The sequence below is a fragment of the Eurosta solidaginis genome, chromosome 5, assembly GCF_040869045.1.
Source record: "Eurosta solidaginis isolate ZX-2024a chromosome 5, ASM4086904v1, whole genome shotgun sequence".
In the NCBI taxonomy this organism is placed as follows: Eukaryota; Metazoa; Arthropoda; class Insecta; order Diptera; family Tephritidae; genus Eurosta; species Eurosta solidaginis.
In genome coordinates this window covers 208,107,201-208,121,507 of record NC_090323.1, presented here as the reverse complement: position 1 = coordinate 208,121,507, position 14,307 = coordinate 208,107,201, and the positions used below count along the sequence as shown (strand labels likewise).

Genomic DNA, 14,307 nt, shown 5'->3' with positions numbered 1-14,307 from the left:
CGTACATGGTACATATGTGTAGACGCAATTATTGTTTCGTTTATGTAGATACATAATGATTGATCTATGGATGTGAATTCAAGTCACTGCTTAGCGTCGGCTTAGAGATAGCAGCACCCCTTAGTTTTGCTAATATTCGTAACACTGCCCTCCACCTAAGTCTGATCGTCCCGATCAGACAAATCTCTCGATCTAAACGCTGCTAGCACCGCCAAATGTACCACTCTTCTATTTCGTGATTCCCAATTGCTTGTATGCGGTAGACGACATCACTGATCGTCTTCACAACTCTGTGCGGGCCTTCCCAACTGCACCGATATTTGGATGGAACACCTTTCCGGCGGTGAGGGTTGTATAGCAGTACCATATCTCCCTCCCGGAAACCTTCCAAATTATTTTCCTTGTCGTACCTGTATTTCATCTTACTACTCATTATCCTGGATCGTTCCCTCGCACTCTGTTGCTTGGCCAATGAAGAACTACTTCGCAGAGCTTGATCTTGACGGATTGACTGCATCATCAGTATCGTCTTGACGTTTCACAACAGTAGTACGCGCTGGCTTGAAACCACCCTTGCATTCTTTCTGGAAAATTCTTTCAGTCGTTTTAGTGCATCCATTAGGGTTTGTCAATGCCAGTGTTTTTCTCGCAGGTACTTTTGATTTCGCTTTATTTGGCCCATTCGATCCATCAACCTTTGTTCGATCTACTTTCCTTGACTTTCGTGGTCTCTGTCGAATCTCCTCCACCAGCACTCGCTTACTGCTGAACCCTTTTTTCCAAACTGAAGTTAAGTGGCACATCTTGGTTCTCATAACGCATCACCCTTCTCTGCATATCGATCTTGATGTCATGGTCAACCAAGAAATCCACTCCCAATATAACTTCATCAACGATCTCCGCCACAACGAATTTGTGTAAAACCATTACCTTCCCAATTAAGACTTCACAGATCACTTCTCCCCGGACTTGGTTATACTCGCCAGAGACCGTACGCAACCTCGCTCCAGGTAACGGTTTTACTCTCCTGTTGACCAAGTCAGATCGGATCAAGGAATGAGATGCGCTCGTATCTACAGTCAGTACACGCTCCTTGCCATCCACATTCCCTCTGACGGTAAGACTGCTTGATTTCCTTCCAATTTGCGACACAGATATCACAGGACATTCAATAGCCGGGGCAAGTTTTCGTTCTTTACATCCGACAAGCTCTTTCTCATTTCCTCCAGCTTTGCGTTTACGGCCACCCCCATTGTTGGAACTATTAGGACCAAGATCGCAATGACGTGCAATGTGACCGGACTTCCCGCATTTGAAGCATTTGGTAACTTTTTCACTCCGCTTTTGCTATCCTTTCAGCGCCTCCAATATTGCGTCTACCCACTCTGGCCTTTCTACTTCCACACGGCGTGCTTTGAAAACTGGCTTACAAAGAAGCGACACAGTTCCCTGAATCATAGCTTGTGACACCGTTTCTGCGAATGTTGGCTTTGGGTTTGCGTATGTAGCTCGCTTTGTTTCGACGTCCCGTATCCCATTTATAAAGCTCTGAATCTTTACCCTTTCAGTGTACTCCACGGGTGCGTCCGCATTCGCTAAATGTGCTAGCCTTTCAATATCCGACGCAAACTCTTGCAATGTTTCACCAGGCCTCTGGAAGCGGTTCAGCAACTCCATTTGGTATATCTGTGTTCTATGCTCGCTTCCATAACGTCGTTCTACAGCAGCCATCAATGCTTCATAATTATTCCGCTCTCCTTCGGGAATCATCTGTAGGATTTCCGCTGCTGGCCTCTTCAATACCACGAACAGTGCAGCAACTTTATCTTTCGCATTCCAGTTGTTCACTGCTGCGGTCTTCTCAAACTGTAGCTTGAAGACCTGGAAAGGAACAAAACTGTCAAAGGATGGTGTTTCCACCTTTGGATTGCTTGCTGAAACAGCTGGGCGATTTAATTGCAACTCTTGTATAAGACCTCTCAAAGCATCCACCTCTGCCTCGAATTTTTCTTCAAACTGCGTTATTTTCTCGTTCATACGCGCTTCGAGTTTTGATGATATACGCGCCTCTTGCTCTTTCAGTTGTGTTTCCATCTTTGATGTAATCTGTGTCGACATTTCTGAAATACGTGTCTTCCAGCTGGGATGCCATATATGTCTTCTGCTCTTCCAGTTGAGATGACATTTGCGATGACATTTCTGAAATACGTGCCTCCTGTGCTTCAATCTTCGCTGTTATACGGTTCTCCTGCGATTCCAGCTGAGTTTCCATCTTGTATGTCATGCGTGTGTCTTGCGCTTCCATCATGGATGTTACTGTCGATGTTTGAGCAGTTATTGCTGCGAATATCATGTTCAAGTCTGTGCTGGTAAATGTCTGAGATGTTTCGTTTTTCTCTTCAATTTTTGTTGTCTCCTCGCCATCAAGATGAAAGACATACTCTTCCACATCAATTCCTTCTAATTCCATTGCCTCTCGTAGTCGTTCCTGAAGTTCGAGTTTAATGCCGGTTGTATTCAATCCACGGTTCTCCAACTCCTTCTTCAGTTGCGGGATCTTCAATTCACTTAACTTTGCCATTTCCTTGTTGTCCTCTGGAATTTATTTAACAATTCCTCTTCTGACACCAATTGTAACGAATTTACTTGCAAATCCTCTTATTTGCCCTTCTGCTAAGTTCGAATCACTAAACTGTTGAATAAATAACTCCAATATTGAATAATGGAAAAATGGCTTTTATTAAAGTACTTCACAATAACGCTCAAACTGTGCAACGAATAGCTTGCTTAATAACCAAACTGATTGAAAGCTCAAATGAAACTCTGCTATTCAAAATAATACTGCTCTTGCTCGCTAGATAGCGTCTTAATCGAAATCTCAAATCAAACTGAATTCCAGCGCCTTTTGCGGCAATTGTAGCTGCCTTTTATACTCTCGGATTTCAACGTTCGCATCTTCTAGGCGCTTCCAGAATCTACTAGTCCAGCAGCTCTCAAACTTCTCAGCTGTAACTACAATTGCACAATTTTATAGTTGGTAAATACCCGGCAAATTGGTTATATAAGGTAAAAAAAATAGGTAAATACCCAAATAATCTTTTGGAAAATATGGGAAATAAACACTCAAATTCAGTCCAAAATGTACCCGATTTGTAAAACAATGGTCGGTAATTATCAATTGCACTAACGGTTGAATTAATTTTAATCAGCAAAAATATCTAAATTGGAGCGTTTACAGTCGTTATGAGCTCATTTGGAAGGCCTTCCCTTCTTGTAATGGTCATCCTATATGAGCCTATTAACATATATATATTTGAGTCTCAATAAGATTTCGATATAAGTCTAAAAAGGCTTTTAAACAACTCATATTATATTCTAATGGAACTCTTTCCGGCGTCATTTTTAACTCTAATAAACTCTGACCATACGACGCCTATCACAAAAAAAATGTCGAAAAGCGTCCATGAGCGGAAAAACGCTTTTTCTCAATTATATAGGCACTTGTTATGAATCACTTATTGCGTTTTGGCTTAGAACTCCTCATTTGGACTAACTTGCATATAATATGTTCGTAGTATGTCTGAAAGTATACATTTGCGATAAAATTCTTATGGCTTCTTGAGCCTTGTAACTGTTTTTTTATAATTATTCGCGTTTGTTAATTATTAGAAAGAAAAAACAGGAAATTAACGATATTTAAAGTATTGTGTGCTTTTAATGAGATCTTATAGTTTCATTAACAATACGGGTTAGGTGTATGAATATCTAAGCTTTTGTGAGAGTTGTACAATGCGCACTTCTACTTTAGCTCTCCTACCTTCGACACGAGGCCTCCGCGCCAAGGGACGCAAAGGGATAATCAAAGTGGTATTACCTTAAGGCCCACTTGCAGAATGGGCAGTTTTTTTAGCTCCGAGTTCATGTCAGGTTAATCTGTGTTAAAAAGTTAACTTGCAAATGTAGTTGACAGTAGCACTGGTTTTTATGTTGTTAAGTCTATATCTCAGAAAGCTGCAAGGGTGTCCGGTATGTAGTGGAAGATCGCTCGACAGAACCAATGAGCACATGGAGAGCAGTTTCAGTTGACCTGGCCTTCATGCATGCGTGATTATTCAAATTTCAAGAATAATTTTTTTTTTTAACTAAATAAAAGAGTTAAGGACTAATGATTAAACATCACAATTTAAAGTTTAATGCTAAATACTAAGGATTAAAAAATTAAAGATTAAAGATTGGTCTTCACGCAATTTTTTTCTCTTTCTTTCTTCTATTGATATTCAATAACGAAATTTTTTATTTTATTTGATTGTGTTTTTTTTTTTTTTTTCTTTTTGGATAGTTAGCTTGTTTGTACTTATAATGATGAACCCGAAAAAAACAGTGATAATTTTATCAAATTAGACAGTTAAATTTATAATTTTTTTTTTTTTAATAGTTTAGGAAAAAGCATGAATTTTGTTAGTGGCCAATGGATGCAAATCAATCTCGAAAAAAATTTAGAAAAAAAATCGAAAATCCGGAAAAATTTTACGAAATTGTTAAATTTTTTATATGTCCAAAAAAATGTCAGTTTATATACAATTTTGTACATGTATTGCGATTTCCACTTCAATATAAAAAATTTTGAGCAGCACTGGTTAAAGTATTCATAAAACATTTTTCTTAAAATATCGAAAATATAAAATAGAAGAATTTCCATTGATATTTTTCTGTTCGCTGCTCTATAAGTAAATTGGAGTAATAACATACATATGATAACATCACGTCCACATCTTGTATTTCAAACAATAACACGTAAACCTAGTTTGTTTATTATTGATGCACGAGCCGAAATTGACAATATAAGAATATGGAAATAAGCCATGTGTGTATAGAAGCCCTTAAGGCTAACAGTCACGTGAAGTGTGATCCACATACATACAAAGTAAAGATGATTTTATAAGCTACGTACTCAGTTAAAGAATTTCTACTATAATAACAATTCACATGTACATTTAAATGCAAGTACGAGTGCCTCAGCATCCACCAACCAGCCTCATCATATTTATTCCAAGTATTATTACCATGAAGCGTGCGATATAAACAAATATAAATTCGCCTGCGAAAAGCAAGCACAATAATCATTGAGTAAATTCAAGCTTAAATGAAAATATACAAAACTCCGTGCCAACATGTACTAAAAAAGCATTACATAAGCATGTAGATAAATAATACAGCAGCACCATAAAGTGGCAAAAGGACTCATACTTGTGTATGTATATGTGGACATACATTTACTGTATCGGAACACAAAAGAAAATGGTAATAAACTGCAGCAGGCTTTCACTATCAAGCTCATAGTACATATAAGCCTATTATTGTGCCAAATGTATTTGTGTATTTGTATATTTAACTACTGGGCAGCTGTGCTAACAAAATCATTAACTTAATATAACAACGGGCTTATAAGAGCATACATACTTCTGCATAAATTTTAAGCTTACTGTTATCCTTATGACAGTAAATACATAGAGTTTGTAGAAATGTTCACTTTAGCATAGAAATTAAAAATAAATATAACATGAGGGTAGTACGAATCGCATTGCAAACAGTAACACATACTTCCTATTGCTCCTTTTTTCTAAATTTAATATGAATACTTTTTTTGTATTTAACTACTTGACTAGAGTTTAATTAAAACTGCAAGTGCACAATATTTATCGCAGAATGTATCAAACTGTAAAATGGATAACATGTTTTTGTTGTTGCTGCTTTCTTGTCTGCAAGTTTTGTGCGACTTCTCACTCTCTCTTGTTATCCAGATGTAGTCGTTAAATATAATAATGTCCTAGAGGTAGACCCAATATATATATAGAAACACACGAAGTGATAATATGTGAAACAAGACTAACCCATTGTTTCTTGGCATGGTCCATAATTCCGAGAGATACACGCGTGCTGGGGGACTAAAAGAACGTGATATTTGTTAGCCGAGAGAATACTTTACTCTTACTCTAACTTTACTCTTCTACTCTGTTCGAATTGGAGGATTTGTTGGCAAGAGTTTTTGTCCGTTTGATTTCCAAAATGATACTGCTACTTCTTCTTCCTTGTTTTCTCATTCTTCTTCTTGTAATGATGAGGAGACTCACCCGAGATTTTAGGGAGTTTTATCGATATTGATGGTCCCTTGCCTCATATTGATCCGCTCAGGAAAATAGCATCATTAAGGTACCAACCTGACCATAACCATTTGATATGACCACGTTGAAACTTTTAGGTCGCTTGTTTAAAAAAGAGCGTGAATACCAAGTGCTTGTGAAGTGCGATATGTAAACATTTAGGCGTACACCTAAAAGAATATTGTTGTAAAATTAGCGAGAATTCGCACGGCGTTTGAGGGTAAAACTACGACAGAGGTAACTTTACCATAAACAAATAATATCGGGCTTTTCGTGACGCGCTTCGTCGTATTCTTATCGATAACAAGCGATGCCGATAAATCATTGTTTTATCATCGTCTTATTATAGAGAGGGAGTAATAATCGTCGAGATATTGATTTGCTATCGATTTGTTATCGCCCGGTCATCGGTTTATTTCTGGTTGCTTACCGGCATGTTATAGTCTGTCATGGCATGTATAGTCAGAACAAAGCGATGCGTCATAGTTAGAGCACCGATTACATGCTGATAGCAAATTGGTAAATTTCTTACGTTAAATCGATAATTTTCGATAACAAATCGATAACTTTTTAAAAGCAAATCGAACACGTTGATAACAATTTTTTAAAATTCCGATTGCAAATAATTTTTTCGATAAATCATCGATATTTTTTGACAGAAAATCGATAATTTGTGGAAAACTAGTCGATTCCAAATCGGCAACTTTTTAATAGATAACACTGGTTTACAGCCAAAATTCACCAGAGACGCCATTATGAAATTCCTATGTAAAATCATCCCCTGATTTCGAAAATCAAGGTTATTTTTAATTCCATGGTAACGTTTTTGAGATATTTACGAATAACGTTTTTTTTCCAAAAAAAAAAAATTGGGTCCACTTAATCATATATATCTCAAGAACGAATTGAGCAATTCCAAAACGGTTTGAAGCTTTTAAGAGGTAATAAAATTTGCTATAAAAATTGTGCAGAAAAAAAATTGGAATTTGTGATCCAGTGTAATCAACAACACTTTGAAAAAAAAAATCAATCACTTTTCAGTAACTAATCTATAACTTTTCTATAATAAGTCGATAACAAATCGATAACGTTTTAAACCAAATCAAATACCTATTGATAACACATTGATAACAACTATAACTTGTAACACTCCGATTACAAATCAGTAAAAAATCAATAACTTATGCATGTCTATCTACGACTTTTCGATAAATAGTCGATATTTTTTTGACAGTGAATCGACAATTTTTTGAAAACTAGTCGATTTCAAATCATAAACTTTTAATTTTACTCTTGACACTTGATCATGAAAACAAATCAATCAATTTTCGATAACTAATCGTTAAAAAATCGATAACTTTTCGATAACAAACCGACAACTTGTCTATAAAGATCTCAGATAAAGCTTTTTCAAACTAGCTTGTGAGAACGGATGATATTCCAGCTAGTAGGGGATATGTTCTCTATTTTTGTTCCAATTTTTTTGTTTTCCAAAACTTGTTGCCATACAAATTTATATAAAATAACAATATAAAAATTGTATATAAGTATATATGTATATGTATATGTAACTGTTTCCATTTAGTCATAGTGCATGTTTTTATGCTTAATTAATAGATCCGCTATGTTAATTTTATACACGAACGTAGTATGTCACCATGAATGAATGTAGGAGTCAATATTTGCTGTATTTTAGTTTAAGTTTTTTTCTTGATTTTTTTCTAACTTAATTTTTTTTGTTGATTTATTTTCACTAATTTGCCAATTTATTTTACTATTATTTAACATTGTATTTTTCTTTACTATTACACACAAAAAAACTTCATTTAATCCTTTACACGCCAAACTATACACCATATAAACAAACGTAGATACATAAACTCACACACAATAAAACAACAACCATTGTTTTGCTTAGTGCAAATCTCCTTAAAGTAATCGTATTGGATTACGTAGATTTTTTGCTTAAAGATTACCAGCAAAAGAGGAATTGAATGCTATCAAATCAACCAGAATTTATCCACCTTGTTAAGTAAGCTGTTGAAGAGAGTAACTTATTTAAATAGCTAAATATATACGTAGGTAGGCGCCTTTACTGTTATAATCATATATTAAAGCTTAGTTTAATCTTTTTTAAATATTCCATTCCAAAAATTAGATCCTACGTTACTTATCCAGCACTAATTATTTAAACAATATTACATTATTTTGCATCAATTTTTCTTTAAGTTTTCATAAACTGTTTTTCTTGAAATATATTTTTTTCCTGCAACTTTCGTTCTCACGTCAACGTATGTGTACAGGAACAAATTGCACGTGAAAAGCAAGTAACTGGTCGTGTACAACTACAAGTTTGGTATAACAATGATCGCAATGAATTGGTGGTTTCACTTATGGCTGCTGATGATTTGGCGTTACGCGATGAGGCTTATGGACATGGCAATCTACCAGAGGCGTATGCTAAAGTGCGAATTTTACCCAAATGGTAAGTTTGTGTTTTTACTTTGATGCTCAATTAGGGCCTCATTCTATGTTACGAAACGAACGTTCGTTTCGCATCAAACACGAATCGCTAGTATATTTGCACTATGTAAACGATGAAAACATATCATTTGACCCTTGCTTTCTCGCCTTCATGTTTGACATAAAGTAAAAAACGTAAAGCTCGAACGAAAATGATAGAAAATACAATTGCTAGACGAAATCGTTTGGCGGCGAATAGTTCGTCAAAGCTATCGTTCGCAATACAGAATGAAGCCCTTCATTTCTTATTAATACACATGTAGTATTGTGTGAAAGGAAAAGAACTCTAAAAAATAGTACTATACATAGCAGAAGACAGCAGATAACTCCGCTGTCATTGAATTGGGATATTAACTGCTTTAAAATTGAATATATAACGCCACCTTTTGAAACTTCTTCAATGTTATGCATGTCAGATCCGACTCATCAAAAAAAAAAAACAAATTGACTGGAATTTATTCTTCCCTTTCTCATATTTTGTAATTCTGAATAAATTCTTAATGATTCTAAATAGCTCCGGAAGCAATGCCGAAATGTTTTAGAAATAGGCCGAACTCAAAAGTGATTCTAGAATGATCTGGCAACAGTCTGTGCAATATACGATATGAAACCGAAGCAAAGCCTTACATTGTCCCAAAATATCACTTGCAGCCTCGGAAGAAAGTTTATTTTATCTAGCAAATATTGCCGTAAACTTTTCCGAGACAATCCCGAAATTATTCTTATATATTTTGCTACTAGACCCTTCTAACCTCACCGAATTCAAAAAAGCGTGTAAGTTAATTTTTCTTAACGTTTACTGACACATGCTAGTTATAAATTCCAAGGGCTGTCGTCCTCTTCCGCAAAGCCAGAGAGGCACAAAGACAAGAGCGCCTGTACGCATTACCAAAGTTGTACTGTACCAAGAAAATGGTGGAGCGTGTTATTCGATAGTCGAAACTAGTTACCATACATCGTAACTTCGTGACATTTCAAGATTACTATTCCCTTCAATTTGAATCAATGAGAAGTGATCTATCCATAATTTCAGAACGCTCTATGCGTCGTTCAAGTCATCGGCAATGCTGTTCGAGCAGGAACTCAAAATTGTTTTTTTTTTTTTTTCTTTGTTCGAACAGGCGTCTTTCTTGTCTCTTGGTGTCACGATAATTTTCGTGGGCCTATAAGCTGCTTAGCGGCAAATCAGAATAAGTGAAAAATATGCTCCGCTACATTCGTAGTTCGAATACTTACACTCCTTCTTATATTCAAAGCGCAAATGAATAATGTTTTGTAGACCATAGTTTTGGGGCTGATCTAAAAATGGCAACAGTCTGTGCAATATACGATATGAAACCGAAGCAAAGCCTTACATTGTCCCAAAATATCACTTGCAGCCTCGGAAGAAAGTTTATTTTATCTAGCAAATATTGCCGTAAACTTTTCCGAGACAATCCCGAAATTATTCTTATATATTTTGCTACTAGACCCTTCTAACCTCACCGAATTCAAAAAAGCGTGTAAGTTAATTTTTCTTAACGTTTACTGACACATGCTAGTTATAAATTCCAAGGGCTGTCGTCCTCTTCCGCAAAGCCAGAGAGGCACAAAGACAAGAGCGCCTGTACGCATTACCAAAGTTGTACTGTACCAAGAAAATGGTGGAGCGCGTTATTCGATAGTCGAAACTAGTTACCATACATCGTAACTTCGTGACATTTCAAGATTACTATTCCCTTCAATTTGAATCAATGAGAAGTGATCTATCCATAATTTCAGAACGCTCTATGCGTCGTTCAAGTCATCGGCAATGCTGTTCGAGCAGGAACTCAAAATTGTTTTTTTTTTTTTCTTTGTTCGAACAGGCGTCTTTCTTGTCTCTTGGTGTCACGATAATTTTCGTGGGCCTATAAGCTGCTTAGCGGCAAATCAGAATAAGTGAAAAATATGCTCCGCTACATTCGTAGTTCGAATACTTACACTCCTTCTTATATTCAAAGCGCAAATGAATAATGTTTTGTAGACCATAGTTTTGGGGCTGATCTAAAAATGGCCCTTGTTGACAACTCATACCGATAGTAGTTGCAGGCGGAGTCTGTTTTCATTAGCTCTGTGCACAGTAATTCCATAATCTCCGCAGGACCTGACAGTTTTGAAATTTTGGTATAATCATCGCATTTCTGGTATGCACCTTCCCATCAACAACATACTACTTTTCATTAAGGGTCTAGGCATAATAGGTCCATACCCTGACACTATAAATAGTCTTTGGAATGTTTTCAAGGTCATCATTGGAAAGGGTTGGTTCCTTCGTTGGCTTGTTTCCACCTTTCAATGAAACTTGTGTTTTCGTTTCTAGTCCCAAACATAGCGAACAGTATTAAACTATACAACAACAAACTTAAGAATTTCACGGAGATCAACTGAAGCTTGTGGAAGCTCATAATGGGCATACGCACAGAAATTTTAATTTTTATTATAAAAATTATATGAATTTCGAATAGTAAATATCAACCTGAATCTTATTGCATAGAAAACCTATAATGCACTTTAACAAAATATGTCCCTTTGAGACGAAATGAAAATGGTACAATATTTTCGGGTTCTACACTTTTAAAATTCCAAACCATAAAGCTATTAATCTTCTTTGCCGCTTCTTGCCGCAAAAAATTACTACCCACCTTTCATTTATTCTTTTACAGTGGCGACGGCAGTTATCAACAAACCGAAGTCAGTCGTCCCACACAAAATCCGATCTGGAATGCAACGCTATCCTTTTCACATATGAATGCCGACAGCCTCATGGATCGCTACATAGACGTACAATTATGGGATCTTGTGCCCCACACTGAATCTATATTTCTTGGCGAATGTACAGTCGAATTACAGCAAGCATTTATCGATGATCGCGCCATTTGGTGTCGACTAGACGATCCGAAGGGGCTGCGCGGCATTAGCATGTCCAAATCGCCAAGCGTCTCACCGCGCGGCTCCATTGCCGCCGGCTGTCCGGGCGGTGATGTGTCACGTTTATTAAGGCGCGATTACAATATGCAACGTTCCATATCGGATGATGTCGATTCGATCGGCGATGGCACTTCGCTGCTGCATCCCGATGCCGCCTGGGTGGCTGGCTCAAGGCGTGGTTCCTCGCAGTCGGAAACGCTCGAAGTGGAGGTGTATCAATTGGGTAAAGATTTTTCACGTTCATTGCCCGGATCGCGACGTTCGTCATTTCAAGATCCTGATAAGATACGCGAAGAAGATGCAATACAAACGCCGCCGTCATCATATTATGTGGGTAGAAGACGTTCATCGGTGGCACGTCGTGATCCAGATGAAATTTTGAAATCATTGAAACAAGTGAGAGGAGAACTTGGTCGTGCAATGAGTTTGGGTACAGAACAACAAAAGAGAGCAGGATCAAGACGTAAGTACATTTGTAAATATATATGGGTTTTGTGTAAATGAAAATGTGCATGTCATATGTATATTATTATATACATACTTACATGTGTACATGTATTTGTATGTATGTGTGAGTGCATATAAGTGTAGTATATGCTTATGAACGAGTTGAAGTATGAGCCGTGAAAAAGTTTGTCACTTCGAAAAAATGGCAAGCGAGGGAATTGAGAATGATATAAATCTTCTGTTAACTTAAACTTAATGGGTTACTTGAAGATCACATGTCATACCTCTTATCTGAGAATTCACTCGGAAACAGAAATTGACAACCCAAACAGGGTCATACTAAAATAAAAGGTCAGAGCCGTGTTAAATACGACTTATACCAGTGTAGTTCCCGCTTCTGCGGCGACGTCTTTGCTTTGAAATTAGTGTTGGACATGATATTTGTGTCTAGTGCCCGTCGGTCCACGGAGATTTATTTTATTCTTACCTCCGCACTTAATTAACAAAAACTGCTACAGCAACAAAAAAAAAACCTATAACAGAATGGGGATAACGAAGACTGCACATTCACGTGTGTGCAGAAAGGAAGTAACCGCAATATTTGAAACATGGCGAACAATCCAGAGACGTATAATTCCTGACTATAAAAGAGGGAGGTCACACAAGTAAAATTCGTTAATAAGCTGAAGTGTTTTTTTAGCTTCGTGGAAAAAAGAAATGCTTTATGCACTTATCGAGATGTTTTAAGCCCCACTATCTTCCACGTTTGAAGAGATATCCCATACCATGCGGTAATCCAGAGCTATTAGCAGCGCCTCTCTTCGTTGATCTGAGGTAGGGGCGTTTCCGTTTTTTTCAGATTTTTCATTGCATCTGCGCAGATATCTCACCAAAATACTTCGTGGAAATATGTGTTTATATTTGCTAGTCCGCAACCGTCATGTTAGTGACAGTAGGGATCCGCATTTCCGTTACAATTACGATTTCCGTTTTTGCTATTGCCAGCTTAAGACCGTGATCAGCCAGCAAATATCTTGGTGAAGTTTAAGCTGCGTCAACCCACAGCTCGGTGTATTATGACAGCTGCCACATCGTCTAGAAAGAGACAAGGAAGGTGCTTTCTGGCATCCCACCGAATGAGGCTGTCGGAAGTAATATTGCAGATATCGGGACCTGTTACCGAATCCCGGGCTACTATGTCTGTTGTCCTTTCTTTTTTTTTGACTGTTAGCGCATTGGTAAATTCGATACTGTTCTCTCAAGCAGTCCCTCAAGATTTCTGGCAGACGTTGCGGTACTTTCTAATAAGGTTCTAGTACCTCAAGCATGTCGTCGCACTTGCCTGAGTTAAAAGCATTTTTGACATCCAGCTTGACCTACGCACATCATCGTCTTGCTTCATGGTGTACTGTTTTGCTTTCTTAGCGGAGTCTATCTTTTCTGCTTTAGCATCTATATTGTGAACTGCCTTATCCGGAAACCCTAGGTCGCTTGGACAGCCGCCCCGTCCTATATTGCTACCGTGAGGCACTGTTTCAATGCCCAAAATGTACAGTGGGCTTAAAGACTATGTGGAGTTGAGGTCTCCGCTCGCTTTTAGATTGAGAACTACCAGTGTTGTCTTTTACCTGCTGACAAATGTTCTAGCTTCGATACATTTTTTGTTCATATGCAATCTATGTCTATCTGGGCAATTATTAGCAGCTATCCCGATCGCTTCGCTTTTCAAGATTTGTTGTGGTTGTTTTTGTAGCCAAAACCTTCGGGGAGTGTTATCGATGTTGATCGGATATATGTAGTTCCAGTATGTTCCGGCAATAAGCACCATTAAGGTACTAGCCCAACCATCTATGGGACGACTTAAAATGACCACATGCAGCCTTCTAGGCCATGCCGCCTCCAACCACTTTGTTCTATGAGGAGCTTGGCGTCAACCGAGCCTCGCCTGCGGAAGAAACTGGATTCGCCACTGGTAGGTGAATTTGAATATTTAGTTGGAGAAAATTAATTGCGCTGGCAACCGCTTTGATCATTTAGGTATTTTAGACGCCTTTTACGTTAGGCATTCTTACCGCAGGTACATTCTAAGTCCCCTAATACGCTGGGGGTCTTTTATAGGTCAAGGGGTGCGTGCTGACATTACCGAGAGCTTTCTTCACTCCTTTGTACGCTTTCGACTTTTTCATAGCCTCAGGCCAACCACGCTGTGCTACCCTTTGCGACTTGT

At 37.7% G+C, this 14,307-nt stretch overlaps 1 protein-coding gene across 2 annotated transcripts in view; it reads left to right on the top strand.

Moving 5' to 3' along the window:
- Fife (regulating synaptic membrane exocytosis protein fife) overlaps positions 1–14,307 on the top strand; it is a 297,378-nt gene that overhangs the window by 247,985 nt on the left and 35,086 nt on the right. For both annotated transcript variants that reach the window (XM_067787840.1, XM_067787838.1), the window contains exons 11-12: positions 8,465–8,646; positions 11,369–12,096. In XM_067787840.1, the coding sequence (XP_067643941.1) occupies positions 8,465–8,646; positions 11,369–12,096 (910 nt within the window). The remainder of the gene's footprint in view (positions 1–8,464; positions 8,647–11,368; positions 12,097–14,307) is intronic.